This window comes from Arvicanthis niloticus, chromosome 2 (assembly GCF_011762505.2).
Source record: "Arvicanthis niloticus isolate mArvNil1 chromosome 2, mArvNil1.pat.X, whole genome shotgun sequence".
Classification (NCBI taxonomy): Eukaryota; Metazoa; Chordata; class Mammalia; order Rodentia; family Muridae; genus Arvicanthis; species Arvicanthis niloticus.
In genome coordinates, this window is record NC_047659.1 from 50067945 (window position 1) to 50094162 (window position 26218).

Genomic DNA, 26218 nt, shown 5'->3' on the forward strand with positions numbered 1-26218 from the left:
CACTGAAAATCCCAAATCACTATGTTTTGTTAAAAAATACCATAGGCTCACTTGACATTTCAATAGATGAGTTTTCAACCTAAATTTCATGGCCTTCTTAGAGTTCCTCCTGAAATTATAAAACTGCCTTTCTATGAATACATCTCCCTAGAGAAACCATTGCTTCTGTCAATTTCTAAAGGGTTTATAAATCCCCCAACGCATTAAGGACAGTACTATAGAATGCTTTCTTTTATTAATTCTATTCTACTTTTATTTATGTGTTTGTGTGTGTATGTACATATACGTGAGGATACCCAAAGAGGCCAGAAGGTGTGTGATCACCTGCAGCCGAAGTTATAGTTGTAAGCCTACTAACATAGACACTGGGAACTGAACTCAAGTTTTCTGAAAGAACAGCACAAGCTCCTAACCACTGAGCCATCTCTCTAACCTCAAGAATGCTTTCTAAGTAAATATTGGTTCCAAAAACATTTCCTAGCTGTTCCCTGGTGTTAACAGGCAAGCATGTTTTGCTTTTCCAAACAAGAGTATTATTACATGATCCCTACCATTTAACATTGAAAAGATCTTCTTTATTCAATAGAATAAGCTATCTGGAGAAAGAAATCCAGAGGGAGAAAAAGGCTTACTTCAAATAAATACTTTATAATAAAATTTAGCTAAGTAACTCCTTTTAAAATTTTATGGTAGTAACTCTTTAGGCTTTGCACTACTAATATATCCAACAATATTAAAAGAAATAAAAGAAACTCAAAAAATAGTCCTATCACCAGGTTGTCAAAGTCATCTCTAGTATAGATACAGGAAACCCTAGGCCTGTGCTGTGAAAACCTGACAGTGTGAGATCAACCACCAGAACCCACAGACAATCAACCCCACAATACTGTCCTCTGTCCTCCGTGCGTATGTCATGGCATGTCTGCAACCATACACACTCACACACACAACACACACAACACACATACACACAACACACACACACGCATGCACGCACACACACAAATGAAAAGATTAAAAACTGAATGGATCATAACAAGCAATGAAATTGAGTCAATAATAATAATAATAAAATCACCCAAATCAAAGAGACCCAGATGGATTTACTACTAAATTCTACTCGACTTTTAAAGAACACCAATGCTCCTTAAACTATTCCATAAAATAGAATGGGAAATAACACTATCAAACGTTTTATGAAGGTAGTATTATCCTGATACAAAAGCAGAAAACAAAAAATTATAGGCCAGTCTCCCTAATGACCACAGAAATATAAAAATTCAACAAAATATTTAAAATACAACTCAAGAAAGCATCAAGAACATCATCTGCCATGCCAAGCTGATTCTGTTCCATAAATATAGAGATGGTGCAAGAACACAGATACAATCAATAAGTATAACGCACAACATTAGTGGACTCCAAGACAGAAATCATGTGATTGTCTCAATAAACACAGGAAGAGCTCTTAACAAAATCTAATACCCTTTTATGCAAACATTTTTAAAAGCTCTGAGGAAACTAGTAATAAAAGAAAAAATAAAGATATATATATAGATATATAGAGATATAGAGATATATAGAGATATATCTCTATCTATCTATCTATCTATCTATCTATCTATCTATATATATATAACTATAGCCAACACTATACTAAGTGGGAAAACACTCAAAGCATTACCTAAAATCAAGAGCAAGAAAAGCTGTCTACTATCTCTACTCTGATACAATCGAGTGCTGTTTAAAGCCAGCTATAGCACTAAGACAAGACAAGGAAAAAAGGGGTACAAATAGGAAAGGAAAAGGCCAAAGTATCCTTATTTGTATTTGATAGAACTCTACACATAAACTGGTAACATTTTCAAAGAAGTAGGATACAAAATTAACATTTAAATATCAGCCTTCCTAGGTACAAATAGGAACCCAGCTGACAAAGAATTGGGAAAACAATCCCATTTACAATTGCTTCAAGAAAAAAATTAAATACTTGGAATAAACTTAGCCGCAGAAATGTAAGACCTCTACAACAAAAACTTTGCAAAACTAAAGAAACTTAAGACACTAAAAAACACGATGATATGCCCCAGATCCATGTTCATGGACTAGAAGAGTTAAGATTGTGAAAATGACTATAATACCAAACGCAATCTACAGACTCATTCAATGCAACCCTACCAAAATTCCAACATCATTCCTCACAAAACGTGTGTGTGTGTGTACACACACATATGTGCACATGCGTGTATGCACAGGCACTAGAGGTATCTTCATAATACCTAGTTATTCCAAGTTATACTATAGAGCTATAGTAATAAAAATACCATTGAATAGGCACAAAAGAAGTCACTTAAATCAGTGTAATAGAGAAGACCCAGATATAAACACACACAGTAACAACTACCTGACTTTTGACAAAGATGGCAAAAACATACATTGGAGAAAAGACAGCCTTTTCAGCAAATGATATTGGAAAAACTGAACATCCTCAAGTAGAATGGAAACTAGATAATTATTTCTCATATTGAAAAAGAGAGAGAGAAAGAGAGAGAGAGAGAGAGAGAGAGAGAGAGAGAGAGAGAGAGAGAGAGAGAAGGAAAGAAAGAGAGAAAAAAAAAAAAAGAAATCAACACCACAGGCTGGAGAGGTGGCTTAGTAGCTAACAGCACTGGCTGCTCTAATCAGGAGGAAAAGAGCTCCAATCCCAGAACCTAGAACTCCAGGGACTAGGAATCCAAAATTTCTCTAGAGTCTATAGGCACGTGCACACTCAAATATACAGGTGTGCATGAACACACACACAAATAAATTCTTTTTAAAAATCAATTCTAGTGCTCGCTTCGGCAGCACATATACTAAAATTGGAATGATACAGAGAAGATTAGCATGGCCCCTGCGCAAGGATGACATGCAAATTCATGAAGCATTCCATATTTAAAAAAAAAAAAAAAAATCAATTCCAAGTGGAACAAAGACCTTTATTGACGTAAAGCTCTAAAACTATTAAGAAAAAGAAAACACTTCAACATATGCACATACGGCAAAGAATTTCTGAATAGGATTTCTATATAAGAAATAATGCTAACAATTGACTAATGGGATCTCAGGAAACTAATGTTTCTATACAACAAAGAAAAACAACTAAATGGAAAGACAACCTACAAAATAGGAGGAAAATCCTTGCTATCTGTATATCTGACTGAAGATTAGCATTTACAATATACAAAGAACTCAAAACTCAAAACAATAAGAAATCAAACCACCAAATCAATAAATGGGCTAGAATAAAATGAATAGACAATTTTCTAAAGATGAAGTATAAAACAGTCAATAAACATATAAAAAAAGTTCAGCCTCATTAGCTATCTGGAAATGCAAACTAACTACATGCTTCCATTTGTATCCTAGTCAAGCTGACAGTCATTAGAAAGCAACAAAATCTCTGACAAGAATATGGATAAAAGAAAACCCTTATACATACTGCTGGTGAAAATATGAGCTAATCCAGCCATGTAAATCAGCACAGAAGTTCCTGAAAAAACTGAAAATAGATCTATCCTAAGACCCAGGTCTATCAATCCAAGGTTTAACAGAGACACCTGCCTATCAATACTTACTGTAACGCTGTTCATAACAACTAAGTTGTAGAATCAATACCTAAGTGTCCATCATCAGAGAAATTAATAAAAAAAAAACTGTGGCATACGTACATATTGGAAGTTTTCAGCCATAAAGAAGAACAAAGTACATGTAGCTTTTGGGACAATGAATGTAGCTGGAGATAATCCTATCAAGGGAATTAAGTCAGGCTCAGACAGGCAAACACCCTATTTCATTTAGTTTATAAACATACATAAACTACCAGCACTCTATACAACAAATACACTCACAAAAATTAAAACACAAAAAACACACTGCATCTGGATATAAATTTAGAATGTAAGAAAGAATCTTAGTTCTTTACTGCAAGATACAGCATTGCTACCTAGAAACTTTATCTGCAAGGCAGCTATTAGCAGTCTTACCTCCTCTGACCTTCAACCTATTCCTCTCACAACCATGACTGACTGGAGGTGACAGAGGTGATAGTAAAGATAAAATTAGACAGAGCTCAGCTTTGGGTTCCTCTCTGTCTTTTCTCTCTTGGATTACTGGTTCTGAAAGTCAATGAGCCTGTGGGAAACACCTAATGAAGGACTGAAACTTGCTAAACAATTGTGTAAGAGTCAAAGCAAATTGGAAAAAAATTACAAAAAAAAAGTCTAAAACTATACCAGATGTCCTCGCTGTATTTAGGTTCAGAATCTACTTTGAAAGTGGCAAAACAACTAGCTATGGTATGATTTATGACTGCAGCAAGGTCCACACATAAGCATAGATTTATAAGATATGGCCCAATAAAAAGACAAAGATCTCCAGGAAACAAGCAAACAAATATAAAAACAGACTGAAGTCAGGCAAAGGCAAAAATAAATGAAGTAAGCCAGAAACTGGATACCAGCAGGCGTAGACTCTGCAATGGCTTTATCTGTTATATTCAGTGAGGCCTTTAGATGACTGCAGCCCAAGCCTACGGCTTAACTGTAATTTATACAAGAACAAAGGACTCCGAAACAGAGTCACTCAACTAAGCTGTTGCCAACATTTCTTGTCCTTCAGGAACTGAAGGGACTGATTAAGCTACTAAATTCAGGAAAGTTTGCTACATAGCTATGGATAATTCATATGCACTTTTAAATTATGATCGTGTCGTTTTATGATAGGGAAACACAAAATAACTAACACTAGATTCCTACATGGTTCATACAGCAGCTACCTAAGCAGCTATTGAGCATTGTCTTTATCAAGGGAAAGGAGATAAGGAGAAAACTTAAACACAAGGAATATATATATGGCCCCCAAAATTCCAACCCCCCTCCCCAGTGGATACCTGAAATACAGATGGACTGAATCCTTTACATCATTAACTTGCTTATGTTATGACACTTTAATACAGTTCCTCATGTTGCAATGACCCCCAATCACAAAATTACTTCGTTGCTTCTTTATAAATGTAATTTTGCTACTGTTATGAATCCTAATATAAATATCTGATATTCAGGATATCTGATATGCAACACACAAAGGGATTGTGACCCACAGATTGAGAACTACTGCTGTATATAGGGATTGTCTTGTATGCCACACAGCATTGCTATACTAACCAGAGTTAACTTGGCCTTCCATGTTTTAAGCCCTGATGTTTTCTTTGCTTTACTACACTTGTATTTTGGGCTCATTATTAGAGTAAAAATTAGAGTTAACTAAAAGACTATATCTTAGACAATCGATCTGATAACCAAGAAGAGTACTAAGTGACTGACAAGTCTCATATTATAGCTTAGATACACTGAACAAAGGAATGTCTGATATTCTGGACAGGGCAATGTGGTATAAATGCCATTACATTACTAAGATCAGCAAAGTTAAGTTGTGACTTTTACTTCTAGAATATTCCATTTACTAATTTTCAGATTGTGGTTGGCCACAGACAACTGAAACCATAGAAAGCAAAATCATAGATAAGAGTAACAACTGTAGACTGAGAAAGATTTAGAAGAAAAAAAGTGCAGAGAGGAAATGAAACAGGAAAAGGATTGCAGAGACGGTTAAGTATGGGAAACTAAATAATTTTCTTAAATGAGTATATACTTTTTAAATAATATATATAATTCTTAAAATGTAACTATAAGAATTGAGAGATGTTCTCCTCAAACCAAAACTTCCCCCATTTCTGGACAGTAAATCCTCTCAGGTTTTTATCAGAACCATTCCTGAGAAAAATCAGCTACAAAACAATACTTCTTGTGTCAACTTTCCAAGATTTAAAAAAGCCTTGCTCTTAAAATTGTTTTGTTGCCATTCTTTATTCATACACAAGTTCTTAATCTTTAGGGCTAAATTAAATGGAATTATTTTGTATTTTATAATAGAATTTAGAAACATAATTACAGTAATTCAGGGATCTATGCTCTGCTTATCCCAGCTAAGGCTTTTTTCCTCTCCTAAATAATTAAATGAAATTTATGAAAAAACAGAGACATCACACACACAAAAGTCTTCTGGGTAGAGAATAATAGCACACTCTCCATTCTCATCCAATTCCAGCCTTAGAAATCATTCAAACAAGATAAAAATAAAAATGTATCCCTTTTCTGGTAAAAACTGAGTTGTAGCTGTAAAATCTAAACTTCAGAGCAGTCAAACAGGCCAGCAGGATACACTTTCTAAGTGTAAAGTCTACAACTCACATCAGCAAAAATGATAAGAATCATGAAAAGGAAGAGATAAAAATAAATTATTCAGAAACGATCTAGTTATAGAGAGCAGTACTTCTGACAGGGAAGGAAGGAGAAAAGAGACTCTGCCCCAGGAGAAAATGTAGCTACGTAACTTCACTGGCTGGGAAAAGACAATGTTTCACACAAAAATCTAGATAATAAGGAAAATTCCAGTCAGTCTAGAACACAGATGAAGACATTCCATTAATCCCAAATAAATCTCCCACAAATAACTGGCACAAAATAAACATATGATAAGTCTTTTTCATTATAAAACTTTTTTAAAAAGTACATTATATTTCAAAACTAAAACTAACTTTTATCAGGAAAGAGCACTGGCAGTCTCTCAAAAGGAGACTGCCATACTGGATCATATGATAAAATCTAATCCTTAATATAAGCTAACTTTAAAACTATTTTTTCAGACTGAAAATAATGAAAAGAGACATACCAGAGACAAATAAAAGGTATACATGTTAACACCACAAAAAAAGACTTAATTAGAGAAAGATCACTTATATTTTTCATTTTATTACCACAGATTAGTTGTATAAAATAATGGGTTTCATTATAACGTTTCCTTACATATGGATACACTGTACTTTAAGAAGATTTATTAAAATTATTTTGAAAGGTACAGCTCCATTCTAATAAATCAGCCACTAGGCAGCATCTGGGGTTAAAGAGACTTCAACCAACACTTCATCCCTATACAAAAATCAATTAAAAATAAATTACAAACTTAAGTGTAATGTTTCTTTTAAAGGCTTACAAAGGACATAGAAGGAAACTTTGGGCACATAACTAAGCAAGAGGTTCTTAAACTTGCTGAGTAAAACAAGATCCATAAAGAGAAAAATGACAAATAGCATATCATAAAAAAAAAATTAAAACTCCTGTTTATGGGACCCTTGAAATGGGTCAGTGGGGAAAGGCACTTGCCATCAAACCTAAGGACTTGAATATAGTCCTCAGGACACCACATGGTAGAAGGAGAGAACTGACTCCTTCAAGTTGTCCTCTGACCTTTACACCTGGGTGTTTATGTACAGAGAGAAGGGAGGGAGGGTGGGAAGGAAAGAGAGAGGGAAGGGAGGAGGGAGGGAGGGAGGGAGAGAGGGAGGGAGGGAATAGTAGGCTGCCTGATTGAACTCATTTCAAAAGGCCATGTTTGCCAGTCTTCTAACTAAACTCAGGAAATAAGCAGTAGCTAGGAAGCATGAAATTTGTATGTAGTTGTCTGAATAAGAATGGTCTCCTTAAGTTCATATATTTGAATACTTGGTCCTCAGTTGGTGGAACTGTTTGGAAGGGATTTGGAGGTATGGTCTTGTTGGAAATGTGTCAGTGGAAGGAGCTCTGAAATTTCAAAAAGCCCAGTCATTTCTACTGTGCCCTATCTCCTCCGCTCCATGGCTATTCTCTCTTCGCCATGTTCAAGCACCATGCCTGCCTGCCCACTACCATGTTCCCCCTGCCATGATCATCATGAACTCTAACCTTGGGAACCATGAGCACCAAATTAAGTTCCTTCTAAGTTACCTTGGACATAGTGTTTTGTCACCACAATAGAAAAGTATCTAAGATCAAAGTATTCTTAACAGCTTCCAATTAAAGTAAGGCTATAAGAAAAGAAACAGGAATATAACCACCTTTCTCAATTCTCTTGCTTAAATTTCTTCCCCAGAGTCCCACTGCAAGAGAAAACACTAAAAAAAAAAATCTTAATTTGAAAAAAAAAAAAAAAACCCCACCATAGAGGAAGTCCATGGTTAATTCCTCTGGGAAGATCAACTTTTATAGTAATGAATTTCTGAAATTATAGAGAATAAAATGTCTAGAAAGTTCCACTAAGGAAAAAAAGCAAGTGAAGGATGAAGGGAGGAAGGGAGGGAGAGAAGCAGGGAAGGAGGGGGGAGAGAAGGGCGGAGGGAGGAAGGAAGAAAGAAAGGAGGTAAGAAAGAAAAGAGACAAAGAATATGTAAGACTGCTTATAAACGGTACAACAGACTGGAGGTGTGACGAAGTGGAAGAGTGCCTCTCTAGCATGCATGGTGCACTGGGCTAAACCACCACAAACACACATGCAAACTCTTAGAAGTTCACTTTAGCATGAACCAACTGGAGCTAAATGCAGTTCAATTATAAACTATTTACCTAGCAAACATGATGTGTATGTGTGATACAGGTCTTTAATCCAGCTACTCAGGAGACTGAAGTAGAAAAATCGAAAGTTCCAGGCTTTGTCCAAGCTACAGGATAACTTCAAGGCCAGTCTGATTTCACTGAGCAAGACCCTGTCTCAAAATAAAAACTTAAAAAAAAAAAAAAAAAAAAGGCTGGGCTGGGGATGTAGCTCTGAGATAGAATGGTTACCTAACACATATAGCACAACTGGAAAAAAAGTGTATGTGTGCATGTGCATGTGTGTCTGTGTGTGTCTGTGTGTGTGTGTGTGTGTGTGTGTCTATGTGGCCAACTCAGACAGGCATGTGGTACACTCCTATATTCCCATTACTTAGGAGGATTACTAGTTGGAGGCAACCCTGGACTATGTGCTGAGACACTATTTCAAAGAAAAAATCAATTCCTAAAGCAATGCATATCTGCCAACATAACATGATTACAAAAGTCTAAGTATACCCAAACCTTCCCTCCCTGTGACGAAGCCTAATGATGTCTATGTTGCATTTTGATAATTTAGTGGAGCTAGAGAATCCTCTGTCTTGATTCTTAATCTCTTTAGTATAGGAATCTCCAAAAATGTGAATAAAGACAGTTGTCACATTTTGGACATTTTGAACATATCAGACAAATTTCTAAGTGATCTAATAAATATGAAAATGTGAAGAATAAAGTAATAACGTTTTATTGTTTCTTCACTTCCAATACTTGGAAGTAAATCCTAGTCTAGCCCTCAGAAACATTCCTGAGAAGTCCAACTAAGCTTAAGCAACAGCTCACACTCCAAATAAAATGCCATGCCTGGTGGTATCTTACTGGCCACAGTATTCACTTTCACACCCGTGTTTTGTTTCATGCTGACTGTCAGAGTGAAAAGACCATCTAATCTTTGTTACATAACTTGGCCTGTGCTTCCTAAAATGAAGAGCTCACTGAAATAGGAGCTGCAACAGTAGAGACGGGTAACAGATGAGAATGAGACAAAGGGAGAGATGATTCTGCAACGTATCAAATCACAAAGCACTAACTACAGTGACACACAGCAGACCAGGACACATTGTAAGAGAAAACAACAACAAAAAAGTTTTATTTAATTAAAACAAAAACCACCATGGAGGAACATGGTTGACTCCTCAAAGATCAACTTTTTATAGTAATTAATTTCTGAAAATATAGAGAATAAAATATCTATAAAGTTTTATTAAGAAAGGAAACACTTGCCGGGTGGTGGTACACACCTTTGATCCCAAGGCTTGGAAGGCAAGACAGGCAGATCTCTGTGAGTCAGAGGCCAGAACATCCAGGGTTACATAGAGATACCTTGTCTCAAAAATCCAAAAAAGAAGGAGGAGGAGGAGGAAGAAGAGGAGGAGGAGGAAGAAGAAGAAGGAAAAGGAGAAAGAGAAGGAGAAGATGAAGGAAGAAGAGGGGGAGGAGGGGGAGAAGAAGATGAAGAAGAACCAAGAAGAAGGAAGAGGGAGAAGAGGAGGAAGAAGAGGAGAGGGGGGAGGAGGAGAAAGGAAGGAAGGAGAGAAGAAGGAAGGAGAGAGAAGGAAAGGGAAAAATAAGTGAAGGATGGAGGCAGGCAAGAAGGGGGTAGGAAAGAAAGAGACAAAGAATATATGAGACAATGATACAATAGGATGGAGGTGTGACGAAGTGGACGAGTGCTTGTCTAGCATGCACAGGCACGGGGTTAAATCACCACAGACACATTCCTAAATGCTTCATGGGCAGGGACGATGACTCACTGGGCCAAGGCTCTTACCATAGATCATGATAGCATAAATTTAATCTCCAGGACCCACACAGTAGAAAAGAACGACCAACCATAAGAAGTCACTCGATCTAATAAAACATCCGCGCGCACACGCACGCGCGCACACACGCACACACACACACACACACACACACACACACACACACACACGTGACTGTTCTAGTTTCCTTTATACAGCTGACAAACATTCTAACCAAAACAACTAAAGACAGGACTCTTTATTTAGTTTATACTCAACATATCACAATCTATCATTGAGGGAAGACAGGGCAGGAACTCAAACAAGGTGGAAATCCCGGAGGAACTGTTTGCTGGCTTGCTTGTAGCCTAACACTTAGCAGCCTTCTTTACAGTCCAAAAGCACCTGTCTAAGGAAGACACCCCAACAGTAGGCTGGGCCTTTTAATCAATTAGCAATCAAGATAATCCCCCAGAGATATGTCCACAGGCCAATCAATCTAGCAAATCCTTCAAGTGAGACTTCTCAGATGATTCTAGGCTATGTCAAGTTGATACTGAATATGTAATAAAGTCTTTCTAACTTTAAATAATGATTCAGGCTAAGAGTACAGCTCAGTAGCAAAGGTTTAAGACATGACACTGATTTTATCCCCAGTATCACAATAAGTGATTTATTTGTCTCAAAAGTAATTCTTATGACTTAGAAACAAATCCAGCAAAGCACAACTTGGGGCAACAATTAGAATTAGCAGAGTTCTAATGAGACATTTATAAATTGCCTTTTAAAATCAGAAAATCAACCTGCTATATTGAACTGAATGTCAAGTTAGAGTATTTTTCCTACTTTTATTAAAATATTTAAATCAACTAAGTATCTCATACTTTTAATCCTATTTTCTCCCTGCTTTTTATGAAAAACTAGAAAGGAAGCAATGTAAAAGAGCTCAGCATTATAACATCATTTCTACTTTGGAATTTAAAAAAAAAAAAAAAACAAAAGATTTCTAAAAAGAACGGAAAGAGGTTAAGAGCGAGGCTGGCAGCACAGCTCAAAGGCAGAGCTCTTGCCCAGCATATGAGGAGGCTCAAGGCCAACAACCAGAAAACTAACTGCAATGTTAGACATGAGCTCAACTTCAGGTCTCAGAACTGAGCATACACATAAATGTGTTCACTCTGCACATGCAAAGTTGATTATGAGTTTGGGAGTTCAAATCTGGAAATATATCCTGCACTAAAGATTAAACCAAACCCTGACCTAGCACTCTTGATACCCTCTTTTTCTACTTTCCATTTCTTCCTGTCATATCCTATCTGTTTTAACTTTCAAAATATTCCTAAGTTATCTATTAACAGCTGGTGTTACTGGGCAGTCCAATTTACCTTTATCTCTAGATTAAATTTATTAAGCAAGCATGGTGGTGCAAGCCTTTAATCCCAGCAATCAGGAAGCAGAAACAAGGCGATCTCTGTAGGTTTGAGGTCAGCTTGGTGCACACAGTGAGTCTCAGGCCAACTACTGACACACAGTGAAACCCAGTCTCCAAAATGAAATAAAACAATAGACCTTATATAGCAGCTCCTAGGTATTTTACTTTTGTCTCCATAAAACAGCATATATGTGACCCTCTTAATGTAATTTCTTTCTTGCTATTCTTCCACTACAGAAGCTTCCCATTTCACCTACTGTAAAATTCATACTCCGAAGCTTTGTTTTTCCATAATATGGACCTTGCCTGATTCTCTAAGCTCACTTCACAGCATTTATCTCTCCATCACACATTACAAATATGCCTGTCATCTTTGCCCTTCAAATAAGTTATATACTCAAATTCTCAGTTTACACATTTTCTATTTTCTAGTTTTAGAAGCAGTCTTTCAACTCCTATACCTTGTTTTTAACAATGTAAAGTATACACTGATGTAAAAAATTCCAACACTACCAGAAAACATATAGAATAAAAGAACTACTTAAAATCATACCATTAGAAAGAATCACCACTAATAATTTTTAAATAATCCTTTATATGAAACTTTGTAGGTGTATGTGCCACTATATGCTCCAGATAGTCTTCATAAACTTCAACTTTTTCCATACTTGTTCTTCACACTTAATGCTCAATTCAAATACCACATCCTAAAAAGAGGTCTTCCATGAGCCTTCTAAAGAAACTTATTTTCAATAACATCATTCAACTTCCTTCATTGCACATATTTCTCTCCAAATTAACTGTATGTCTTTGTTAACTTATCTCTATTTTTTATCTGCCTAATCACAGAGGAATTCAAGTTACAAGGAGCAGAATCTTACCACTACTGTTCCCATCACTATGGTCTGAACACTACTTAACACACTGCAGATACCTAATACTTAATAAATAAAGAGATGACGGCTTTGGTAACCTTGTGTGTGTGTGTGTGTGGTGCTAGGAGCCAAAACCATAGCCTAACATATAATAGCAAATGTTCTACTAATAAACTATAGCCCCTATACCTTTTGTATTTTCTATTTTTGAGACAGTGACTCAGTAGGTTGCATAGCCTGAATCAACTCCCCTATAGTCCAGTCCAGGCCTTAATCTTGTGATCCTTCCTTCTCAGTTTTCCAAGTAGCTGGGATTACAGGCCTGACTTCAGTTAACATTTATAAGCTACAAACTCCTAAATTTTTATCTTCTACTGAATTTTACCTAACCTCATACTCTTACTTAGCCATCCATTGACAGCTCCAATAGGAAACTGCAGTGGCTCACCAAACCTCCTCCTGCTCATGGTGCTCACTTTTTTGATGAATGATGATGCCCTCAACCAAATATCTCAAACTATAAACCTGAATTTTACCCTTGAAGTGATTCCTCCTCTTCATCCCATATCCAATTACCAAGTCTCTCAATTCTACTTCCTAAATCTCCAATCCATCAACTTCATCCAATCCATCTGCTCTTCTCCCACCCACCAAATACAAACCATTCATCATTTCCCTTATCAACTACAATATCCTTCTAGCTTCCTACTCCAGATCCACTCTTACTTCCTTCTAATTTATTAGAAGCTACACTCTCAGTGGCTATAATAACGTGATGGTTAATCTTGTCAATTTGACTAGATTTAGAATCACTTAGGAGACAGACATCTGGACATGTATAAGAGGCTTAACTAGATGTGAACAGACCCAAACTCTGGGCTGGGTCCCAGACTTAATAAAAAGGTAAACACAAGCATAGCAATAGCGCTTGCCCTACTCTGTATCCCAGCTGCAAACACAACGTGACCACACGCCTACAACCATAGCTACCACTGTTCTTGCTGCCATGTCATACCACTTTACACATAATTCATTCTGCAAGTCTCAAATTCAGACATCAATTCTTCAGAAGTCTGTAGTAAACAATTCCACTGATAGCCTTCTTCTCAGTGCAGCCTTTGGTTACAATCAATCACACAGTAATGATTTCAAGGTGAGAGGTTATCATGGATTACCCAGGTAAATTGGACACTCAGAAGTTGACCAACAACTTAGGCCTATAGTTTCTCACTCCAGAGATTCTAAATAGACCACTGTCTCATCCCTGGAGACTCTAGCCTATGAGATCTAAGCAAAGACCAAGTTAGGCTGCCTGAATTTCAAACTTCAGAGCTCTGATATAATAAATGAGTGTTGCTTTAAGCTCCTTAACTTGAGACCACTTGAAAACTTACAACCAAGACTCTTTCTAGACCCCTACACTAAGCCTGAGTTTGGGCCCCTGTTCCCATAGCATTTGCATTTCTGTCATAACATTAATCATATTTATTACTTTATATATCGCCTAAGATCTATAGCCAATGATTTTTCAATTTTGTTCATCATACACAATTATAACTCAATGTCTACACAACTATTATCCACATAAACGTTTGCTAATTAAATGAAAAAACTGTTCCCCAAAATTTTTAGTTGGAATACACCTCCTATAAAATACCAGATTATAAAGTACTTAAGGAAGAAATTATTGATTATAATAATAATTAAAGAGAGGAGTTAGGGTGAAAGATATTTCGAGTCATGTGAACACTTACTATTTCAGCTTGACAAGCCTTTGCCACTCATTACCTCCCTCACTCCATGCCCAATCCCACAGAAATCATGGCTACCTACCAAAAAACTATACACTACTAGTAACAATGGTAACAGCCCTCAGATATACCTTTGGATTATAAAGTAGAAATTATCCTACAATTTAAAAACTAGTAATTATCAAACTGCAAAAATAATCCAAATTTATTCAACCTGAGATATTAATATTTTACAATAAAAAATTAAAATTATCTGGTCATAAAAGAAAAAGATCAACAAAAAGAATACTTACATCAAAGGAAAAGCAAAAAATGGGAGTGTCATGACAAGTCTTGCTGTAAATTCATCAGGCAGATACCACAAGTATACAATTAAACATGTAAACAGATAAAGAATTGAAGAATAGATAATTAATCTTCCAACCCATAATTTTTGCAATCTCTGATTTTTTTCTCTAAATTCTTCCAATGCTTGAATTTCCTGTTAAGAAAAAAGTACCCCATATTATGAAATCTCATAAATTATTTAAAAATTAAAATTGAAAGAATTAACCATGACAGATTGTATAAAATTCCTAAAATTCAATGAAATACAATGCTCTAACAATTTTAAAGCAAACATATGGAATAGTAAACAAAAATAAAGTTAAAAACTAAATAAGCCTGTCCCAAAAATTACTTTTTAAAGTTGAAATATTAAATACTATTTTTAATCTATCAAATTGGCAAAGAGTGGAGAAATGAAATTGGCATCAACAAATATTTATGGAGTCAAGAAAATAGTAATTCTCCACATATGGCCTTTAAAAATCTGACCAAAAAAGGAATAAAAATAGTAGGGCCAAGTATGGTGGCATACACCTTTAATTTTGGCACACAGAGGCAGAAACAGGCAGATTTCTCCAAGTCTGAGGCCAGTCTGGTATAAATAGATAGTTCTAGGCCAGAAGACAGAATATAGTAAGACTATCTCAAAAAAAAAAAAAAAAAAAAAAAATCAAAACAGTGATGGAAATTACATCATTTCACAGTCTACTCACTACTTCCAATATCCTGAGGAAAAAAAAACATTAAATAAGAGAAAAAATTTAAAGCTATAGAATTGTTCCACAGTAGCCTGCAATCTTTATTAAGCTGTTACACTGATTTACACCATGCTAATTTATTAATTAATTAGCATTCTAATTGCATTCTAACAGATTCTATTACTACTTGATACAGGCTTCTTAAGTCACTAAGAGACTTCAGGTTTTTTTTTTTTGAGATCATAGTTCTCAGGACTCCTCTTTATCAGTAGTTCTCAACCTGTGGGTCACATATCAAACATTCTATATATCAGATATTATATACACAATAATTCATAATAGTAGCAAAATTGCATTATGAAGTAGCAACAAAATAATTTGATATTGCTGGGCTCTTGGGGTCCCACTTGGGTTCTAATTATAAAGACAGGGAGACATCTGCAAGTATAAGGCTGTTTGCTGGGAAAGTCCCTCAGCTAGTCTATCAGACTTCATCTGACTTCTCTCTACATTCAACCTCCCTGCTCTCCCCCTGTTCAGCTTCAGTCTCTCCTGCCTGGTCTTCTACCCTAGCTCCAGCTGCCAGTTCTTTATTATGGGAAAAGCCTCACTCTTTACTCAAGGAGTCTGAACCAATCAGCAGCAGGACAACATCTAGTCCATCTCTCTGTTTCACCCCTTTGGCACTGAGGACAAAGTGACCTGCTATGGCAGTTTGCCATTTCTTTTGGGGCAGGTAAGGGAGCAACAAACATTTACTTATTCTGCTAGCCTGGCACTGGAGGCACAGCCATTAACAATTGAGAATGCAGACACAACTTCATAGCCAGTTGATACAGTACATGTGGGTTATTCCAACAATTTTATGGTTGGTGTCATCACACATGAGGAACTATACTAAAGGGTCACAGCATTAGCAAGGTTGAGAAGCATTGTTCTATATCATCTTTAAGTTCCCATATCTCTTCTCCAATATAAAATTACTAAAGTAATATTTAACATCTAAAATAAATTAAAATACTTTAGAGCCAAAAAAAAAAAAAAAACCATACCTTATCTATATTTTCTAGAACTTCTACTGTTGAAGGTCTTGCCTGTTTTAGAAACACAAATAAGACCTGGCATTAAAAGTTGTTACTACAAACAGTTTGTTAAAAATACATTTATGCCGGGCAGTGGTGGCGCACACCTTTAATCCCAGCACTTGGGAAGCAGAGGCAGGCGGATTTCTGAGTTCGAGGCCAGCCTGGTCTACAAAGTGAGTTCCAGGACAGCCAGGGCTACACAGAGAAACACTGTCTCGAAAAACAAAAAACAAAAAAAAAAAAACATTTATGTAGTCACTAAAGAACACTTTAATTCTCAACTAGGTTTCTCAATGTTACCAAGCTATATGTTTACCTGTTCATAAAAATTATACTTACCAAACTATGTAAGATTCTTACAATAACTTTTTCTGAAACTTTCGACTTTGATAGCTCTACTTTTACTATTCTTAACCTCAGCAGAACAGATTTTATAGAGAGACATATTTCCACCAAAGGGATTCATATACCAACAGATTCATGAACTAAAGATAGTCTAATTCAGTAGTGCTCAGGCTCTGTGCTAGCAGCACACCAACTAATTTCAGCATCAAAGCTCCCTCAGGGCTCTGGAGGTTAAAAAAACAATAGGCTACCTTCATTGTGATTCCTAACATCTCCAAAGGGATTGTTTGTTTGTTTGTTTGTTTTAAATGATTATAGATGTGTGCCTGTATGTATCTGTATACCATGTGCGTCCACCAAAGAGGCCAGAAGAGGGTACTAGATCTCCTGAAATTGGAGTTATGGACAGATGTGAGCCACCAACTAGGTGCTGGAAATTGAGCAAGGGTCCTCCATAAGAACAATCGGTGCTCTATCCTCTGAGCCATCTCTCCAGCCCTAGGTACACAGCTTTTGAAAAATAAAAATTTTAAAGAGTATATAAGAATACTTTATAATAGCAGAGATTATTTGCCAAACGTATTTCTAAATAAGCCAGAATGGTTCAAATGGCAACTAAGAAAATATTTATATCAGTATTATATCCCTAGAAGAGTTGATAACACAAGATTGAATCACACAAAATTGCCATTTTTGTATGTCAAAGCAGAATATCAACAACTTCATATAATTCAACCACATAAGAAAACAGAACAAAAGAAATGATAATTTGATTCTCACGTCTGTCATTTTTTGTTGTTGTTTTTGGTTTAGTTTTATTTTGTTCTTTGAGACAGGGTTCCTCTGTTTAACAGCCTTAGCTGTCCTGGAACTCACTTTGTAGACCAGGCTGAGCTCACACTCACAGAGATTTACCTGCCTCTCTCTCTCAAGTGCTGGGACTAAAGAGATGAGCCCCAATGCCTGGCTCCCCCAAAGATTTTTAAAGAGGAGTCACTTCATTGGTCTGTGGAATGAAAACAGGAGATCCCATAGAAGTAGAAAGTAAAAAATCTAAGGAAACTGGAGGTAGGAGTTGAGTTGAAAGCTTTGAGGTCAAAGGATACAAAACATTGAGTAAGTTCTACAGACGGTACAGCATTATGACTACAGCTTATAATAATAACTATACTCTCTTTATGAGTTTGTTTCATTTTAAAATATGTATATACATGTGTTTCTGTGTGCAGTTACATGAGTTCATGTATCATGGAAAGCTAGAGTTCCAGAAAGTTGAAAATAACCTGATATGAGCACTGGGGACTCAACTCAAGTCCTTTGCAAGAACAACAGGTACAGGTACTCGTAACCACTTAACCATCTCTCTAGCCCCGATATACTATATTCTTGAAAAATGCTAACAGAGGGTATGTTTCTCACCACAAAAACTATAATTATGTGAGTTAATGTATATGTTAATTAGCTATAGCTAAACAATGTAATGTATACACTTTAAAACATCATGTTGCATACAATAAATATGTTATGTTACCTGTGGATTTTTTTAAGAAGAGAAAAAGTCAATATTACACAAATCTAAAACATGAATTTAATCTAATGAGTCAAAAGCTAAATCATATACCAAGTATTACTAGACTCTATTATTATGATAAGGAATAAGGAAATTAATTTATCTTAGACTACATTATCTCTTCTTACATTAGAAGAGTATTTATCAATATAATTTATATTTTATCTCTAAATTTGAGATACTTTCTCTAAAGGCTTATCTAATAAAATCTGCATTTTAATTGTGTTCAAGCTATAACTCTTAAAGGCATATTTAGTGTGGCATCAGTAAATTTATGTGACATGTTAACAAAAAAAGCAAAACAAAATAAAAATTCCCATAATACCAGAAGAGGCGGCACAAATTTCTGTGAGTTCAAGGCTGCACAGTGAAACCCTGTCTCCAAAATAGATAGACAGACAGATTAGATAGATGGTATAGTATGCAAAAACTATAAGTATGGTATAAATTTTTAATTTCAACTACTTTTAGAATAAACTTGGAACTTGGGCAGTATGAGAAGAAAACTAAAACTACTTGCAAAAAATACATAAAAACAAATTACTAGACATATTAGATACCCATAAAATAAATAAAACTACCAAAATAATATCCAAAGAAGTAATTCTAATGGAGTTAAATGAAATTAAAGATATAATATCAAACTTATTAAAAAAGTATACTGATAACTTTATGAAAATCTTTATAATACTTTTGTTAGATTTTAAAAACTAGCAATACAGAAAGTTTTTTCTTACCCTCCATCGAGAAAATAATCCACCCATCTTTTATTTGCAGAAACTTGGCACAGTAATATATATCATGTGTTGTCCAAAAGAGTCACAGCTAGAAACAAAGTAAAATATTTTAAAATTTTAAGTTAAACACATAGCACATTCTCTCTAATTTTTTATGCTACAATACTACATTAAAATACAGTAAATTGTTTGTTGGCCTCCACTTACATAAAACTTGAATCCTGATAGTCACTGGTATATTCAAAGTGAGGACATATTTAAAAGTAAAAACAGAGTCGGAAATGTTTTTTAATACAAATCACTTTAGGAAGTATACACATACCTACCAATTTCCTGGCCTTTTTAATAGTTTCTCTGTTGTTCTTGTTATTAAAAAAAAATAAATCATTCAATAATCTGAGCCTCAATATTTTGTAAATTAAAGTGAGTAATGTCAATAGTTTATCACAGGGCAGCCTTTTAGTGTAAACAACTTGGAGATTAAAAAAAAAAATAGGGAACAAGAAAGCTAGTGATTTGCCCCACAGCACATAAGAAACAAGTTCTAAAGTCCCTCTATCTTCAGACTTCTGTTTCTGAATACGGCTGTTCAACACCCAATCAAGCATGTGTTACTAAACTTCTAAGACCCTCAAGTTAGGTGAGTTTAAGTTCAGCTAGCTGTGTATTATCTTTGTTTATCTATGATTCTGGAATGTTATATAAAGACTCAGAAATAGTAACATCATAAGTCAATTTAACAGATAATCATTTTATAATTTCTTACTTTTTTAAGTTAAAATGGTAATATTATACACTCAAATTGATATGCTACCAGGCTACAAGTATATGATTACCAGTGTGTGAAACTATACTTATACACACATGCACACACACTTATTTTCATAGGTATATCTCCCATGTCTTAACCATAAATATAATCACAAAGTAATTATCAGCACCCAGTAAGAACTGCAATACTATTTCTACGTCAGAGTTATCTCAAGGCATACCTATTTTAAGAGTTTCTTTTTTTAGAAAAGTAATGAATGCCTAATTATAGAGTACTTTCATTTACAAAGTGATTCTTATGGACAAAAATATTGTCTGTTCTAAAACAATCTGAAGCATACTAGCTTAATTTTATAAGCTACAATTAAGTTGCAAACTAAATATTAATCCAATATATATGCACACATTATATATAATTTTGCTCAGTATTTGAAACTCTAAAATGTGATTATGAGATATTCTGGAACTCTAATGAACAAAAGTATAAATTCTGAGTCAAGATTAAACAAATCTTAAAAATCTTAAGATTCTAAAAAATAATCACCAAGAAAGATAGAAGTAAAAAATTCAGATGATCATTTAACTTGTATTTCTCTGTTATCACCCCATTGTTTTGAAACGGCTTGTTATATCTGACAGTGTTTCATGCACAACTACATTACATATTTCCATTTCTAAAAGAAGTATATCCTTCCAAGCTTGTAACCATCACATACCTTGAGACCAAATTCTCTGTTTTGATTGGATTTTTTTTTTTTTTTTGAAACAGGGTTTTCCTATATAGTCTAGCCACCCTCCACTACCTTTCTCCCTCAGCCTCTAAGTACTAACTAACTGGCATTACAAACTTGTACCATCAGGCCCCACCTGGCTTAGACTGACTTTTTTTTTACTGTTTGAAATTAATAACATCAGTTATACACTTGGCACGAGATCTCTAAGAAGCTCTTAAACAAATGATTCCCAAGAATTTTATCATTTAGATGCTGTCCCCCTCCACTTCACAACCTGAGGCTATAGAAGTAACATGCTAAGCCCCAAAGATACTAGGTAGCAAAGCCAAACACATTATTTTAGTTTTGATTCTTTTCTAATGCAACCAATCATTCCAAACAGCAAGAAATCAGAAATGGATACTTATACAGCATAGGCTAGAATATAGCTATATAGGCTAGAATGTCTATGTAGAAGATAGAGCTATCTGGGGATACTGGTCACTTGCCTAGTACACGTGGCTCCCTGAGCTCAATCCTCAGCACCAAAAAACAGAAAAATAAAAACAAAGTTAAATAAAATATATGAAAGTACCTTGAACCTTCTCAAATAGTTGGTAAGCAAAACTACTAAAATGGAAAATGAGTTATAAACAAGAGACAGTGTTTATGTCAATATATCATGTAGCCCAATACCTTTATCTGATTAAATCTGGGTGCTTAAATTTGCATTACAGAGAAGTTAAATGGCTCTCTAAATTCCTAGGATTCCTGTTAGAACTTTCAGATCAACTGGCCTAAAACAGTCTTTACTGCATATTACTTTTTAAATGAGTATATGAAATATACTCATAATTCATAATAAATACCTATTTTATGTCAGTTATTTGCTTGGAGAATGTTTTGCTGTTAAAAACAAACAAACAATGATTTAGCCTCCAGGCTCCCTGAAGCAAGAAGTTGTGCTTTTAAGTTTACCCTCTGAAATATTAGTAATAGTCATTAAATACATGCTTTAATATTCATAAGCATAGTAACAATCCATTCTTATTGCTTCAGAAATTTTTCTATCAAATTCTAGTATTATTAAAGTTGATTTACTATAGTGTACATATGATAGTATTTTTAACTGATGTAAACACCGAAAGATTAGATGTTTTCTACAGTATTAAGTTCATTTCTCTATCACACCCACTGCTTCTGTCCTTTCCATCTTAACTCCAATTCTGACTATCACTTACTGTAAAACAAGGAGCAAAAAAATTAAACATCCCTGTTTCTCAATTTCCTCATTTGCAAAAGATGGATAGTTAGAATCCTCTCAGATGTTGAAAGACTTAGCTATGTCCTAAACGACTTACCCTAGTGCCTGATAACATAGTCATTACTCATAATAAGTTGTTTTTCTTACTGTAGTTATTGCCATTTTCTAATCTATCTCTACCTCCTTGCCCAGTAACTCTAGCATTTTCTGAAGCATAAATCGCTCACTTCCCTTTAAATGGACCTCAAGCCAGCTAGTCCCCAACATGTGCAGTCTCTTTCCAACTCTAAGATCACAATGGGACTATTGCATGTATGACCTTGATGGCTGAGTGCACCTAAATATGTTTTCTTTTTTTAAGATGTATTTATTTTTATGTGTATGAGTATTCTGCTTGCATGTATATGTGCACCATGTGTGTGCCTTGTGCCCAAGGAAGTCAGAAGTGAATGTTAGATACCAGAGAACTAAAGTTACAGATGGTTGTGACCCACCATACGGGTCATGAGTGCTTCCAACCTCTCCAGCCCTCTACCATATTATATGATGTTTTCTATTATTATTATTCACACTCAGATTTAAGTGTTTTTCTTAGATTCTCAACTCATTTCAAATCACATTAAAACAATGGGAGAAGGATTCAAATGGGATATGGCTCAGCCATTTACTAGCTATATGATCTTAAACTTAGAGTAAACTCTCTAAGCCTTGGCTAATTAAGCAGTTAAAATATTTACATTCCTTGGAATTGTTTAGATTAAGTGAAATTATTTAACACTTGGCAGTGTTTAGCACATAGTATTAATTTTAGCCATTACTATTGCTATTACCAAAAAACACATGTAATATCTAAATGAAGCATGTGCCTAACTTTTCATTGAATGAGCAGTTTAATTATTTCATAATTTAAAATGTTTAAGAATAAAATAAGTTTGTGTTTTTCCTGAAAATATTTTTCTCATTTACCATAGCATGGAAATAAAGCAGAATATTTTTCAAGCACTTCTCATTGTAATAACCTTGTAAGCCTTCATAGAAAACAACAAAAGAAATGGAGTTTTGTGTCTTTACCTTAGATTCCAAACTTAAATATAAACTAGTCACCTTTAACAGCACCTCCACATTATACTACACAATTTGGGTTTAAGTGTGATTTGTTTAAAATCCCTTTCAAGTGTCCAAATAGACTATTCAGAAATATCTTACACCAGGTTTATTACCCAAAAAAATAAATGATCAGTACACTTCTAAAAGCACTTTTAATATGAGATGACCACCACTAAATAAATACATATAATAAAAAATAAAAAAGACAGGGAGATTTCTCTATGAAGTCATACCTTTGTTAGACTCACATTCTTCCAATATATAAACACCACAAACATTTATTAACATCATTCCTATGGTGACCCCAATAGATGTCAAGGAACTTTTTAAAACTCTACTTTTAAATGAACCATTCTTGTTTAAGAAATTGCATTCAAAATCAACTTTGTTCCCCCTAAGAAGGCACTATGGAGACCTTTGAGGACTAGGTATTAGTCCTGACTGTCAGCTTGAACATATGCTTATATCTAAATTTACTCACATCCATCACAACTCTAGACAATGTTGTCAATGCTAAGACCGAGGCCACAGAGACAGAAAACAATAGGCTCTAGGCACCACAAACCAGAAGCCAAAAAGGAAAAACAGAACACGCAAACCTCCGTGAGTCACAGGTGTTGCTTAAAACTGCACACAAAAAATAAATTCACCAATCCGAACTCTCCGTCGGCAAACACATCATCTAAGAATTAAACCTACTGATGTCCCTTGGAGTTGTTTGTCCCGGGTCGCTCCTGACACCATGCATCTTCGTCCTACCCGTCCACCCCTCAGACGGGTAGCTGTCCGTCCTATAAGTAAGGACAATGGTTGTGGAGCTGCTCCTCCAAGTCGCTCACAATCCACGCCCACACGCGGACGGAGTAGCATGACACTGACAGTTTTCAGACCTGCCGGTCGTGCCAGCCCAGGTGGACGCGGAGGTGATCGGAGCACTCAGGGTGGATATTTCGGCTAGGGATGTGCTTTCTGGGACCTTCTTGACACTTCTCAACACAGGTGGGCCCAAGGGCTCGGGCTCTAAACAGCTACTGCGCGGAATCCCTGAGAACAAACCCGGGAGAACACCGGCCTTGAGGGAAACAAGAGCCGGGTCTCGTGCACTCCGGAGCCGCTCGGGCCGCTGTGCAGGGCGATCCACGAGAGAAAGGCGGCAACAGCGTACGGACGGCAGCCCCGCGGCATGTCCCCAGCCACCGCCAAGCTCTAGGCCACTTGGCATGGGCGGAGGCACCCGGGCCGGCGCACGGAGGAACCCGGCGACTGGTTCCCGCAGTCCGGAGCGCCTCCGTCTACGCGGCCCTCCCTTCACCGTCCTACCTGAGGAAAGCGGGCGCCGCTCGGCCCCGGCGTCCACTCGGGGAAGCCTGGGTAGCCACCGCGTAGAGCCTCTGGAGCAGGCAGCAGCACCTACTGATAGAGCACTGGGCCCGGGCAATGCCTTCCCATCAAACCCCGCGCTCCCGCCACCAGCCAATGGGCGCTGCAGCCGGCGCGCGCCGCTCCCCCATCACGTGACCCGGCCGGCCCAGCCGTTGGTGCCTCCGAGCAGCGGGTGTGGCCCAGGATTAAGGCTGTGTATCCTCCACCGCTAGTATAGCTTGTTCGTCCTCGGGACACAACAGGGTAGGGTTGTTCCGACTGACTCTTACTAGTAGTTGATTGTTAGTCTTCCTCTGCCTCCTTTCCTTGTGAACAACGTCCCACGCCCCAGTCTCGCCAGGAAAAGAAATTTCCCTGATCTTGATTGTCTCACACTTTCTGAGCGAGAGAAGAGTGTGGAGGAGAAAGGGGAGGGGTGTTGAAGGTCGAGACTCTGGTGTGTCTGGAAAAGAGCGGGTACCTGAGATCCCAGATCAGCTGTCATCCAGCAAGCAGCAAAAAGGTTTACTTACATTGCATAGCTCAGAAGAGGCCAATCCCAGCCAAGCCAGTGGAGACAGACAGACATACATCATACGTGCATCTGGCCTTACCCCAGGGTTGTAGGCTTGCTTCTGTTACTCTTGGACGTCAAAAAGGGTGCTTTCATGACTAGTTGCTTACCTCACCAGCATGAGAACTTTAAACGATAAGGATGGTCTTTTCAAGCTATGGGTAGCAAAAAAGGCTGAGCTCTCCTTCTTTACACTCTTAACCTCAAGAGCAATCTCCAAAAGCTCTAAATAACTAGGCCTGCTTAAACCATAGTGCTGTATTTCCCTAAGATTTGAAAACACCTAAAGAATGTTGTTTTCTAGTCAACTGCAAGAATCAATAACATAACACCTGAATGAGGAGGAGAGGAAACGAGAGCTCCATAGGCACAACAAGGAGGGAAACTTCAACAAAGGCTTTTATGTTCTATCCTGTGTTCAATCATTTTTATGGGTTTTTCTTTAATTACTGGAGAAAATGTTTCTGACTTTGAAAGCGCAATTGGTATAATATGCTATGTTTACACTGACGACACCGGCAAAGAAGAAGACATAGTATCTAGTTTGTAAGATAATCCCCTAAATTCTAAAATCTTTAGTTACAGCTTTGTAAACTAAAAGAATAGGAGAGAGCTAGACTTTAGTGTGCCGTGCATAGCCTCACCAATGTGGAAGAAAATAAACGGACATTTCACCAGTTTTTATTTGGAAAATTAACCATTTTATTTCCCAGCTTTGATAGTTTCTAAGAACATAAAACTTGTACTGCTGTGCAGCTGCCTCTTATCTCAGATCTTTCCTAAAGAGAACAGGAAAAAATCATTTTTGATGCTTGCTGATACTTTGTCCTAGGGTTTTTCATTGCGCTGTCAAGGTTTGTCATAAAGGGAGTTTAAAAATAAGACAGGACAGTGAGACAAAAGAGCTAGCTGGAGGCAAAGGTTCTAAAAAAAAAAAAAAATCAAATCCTGAGAGAAATTTTTCTAGGGAAGTTACATTAGAAAAAAATTTAATCTAGCCAGATTTGAAAGAGGAACAAAATCTAAATCATTTCTCAAATCTTTTAAAGTGTCATTTTTTCAATTGAGGAAACGAAAAGTAGAAAGATATGTATATATACTATTAAAGATAGGACTATATCATTTTATAAGTGGATAGGTAAGACCTGCACTGAGGATATGGCTCAGTGGGAGTATGTTTATCTAGTGTATACAAGGCCCAGTGTTCAGTCCTCAATACCATAACAAGGGACAATGCAGGAAAGACAAACAGAACTAAACATGGGATATATTGCTAAACTACAGACTACAGGATGACTTTGAGCATTTATGGACAAGGCCCTTTGTTGAGTACTAAGGAAACATACAATAGCTATAATAAAGCA

At 36.4% G+C, this 26218-nt stretch overlaps 1 protein-coding gene and 1 non-coding gene across 6 annotated transcripts in view; one reads left to right on the top strand and one right to left on the bottom strand.

Annotated features, from left to right (window-relative positions):
• Lnpk (lunapark, ER junction formation factor) overlaps positions 1 to 24377 on the bottom strand; it is a 64163-nt gene extending 39786 nt beyond the window's left edge. For 3 of the 5 annotated variants that reach the window (XM_034495050.2, XM_034495051.2, XM_076928918.1), the window contains exons 1-4: positions 24239 to 24377; positions 19064 to 19151; positions 16379 to 16420; positions 14595 to 14782 (exon numbers count right to left, since the gene is read on the bottom strand). In XM_034495050.2, coding sequence (XP_034350941.1) covers positions 14595 to 14782; positions 16379 to 16420; positions 19064 to 19090 — 257 coding nt within the window. In that variant the 5' untranslated portion in view covers positions 19091 to 19151; positions 24239 to 24377. Of the gene's footprint in view, positions 1 to 14594; positions 14783 to 16378; positions 16421 to 19063; positions 19154 to 23617; positions 23639 to 24238 lie in introns of those variants that run through there. The other 2 variants (XM_076928919.1, XM_076928920.1) reach the window with 2 other exon arrangements.
• Positions 2832 to 2938, top strand: LOC117704871 (U6 spliceosomal RNA). Its single transcript, XR_004606379.1, has one exon. It is a non-coding gene; the product is annotated as a U6 spliceosomal RNA (small nuclear RNA).
• Positions 24378 to 26218: the final 1841 nt, after the last annotated feature.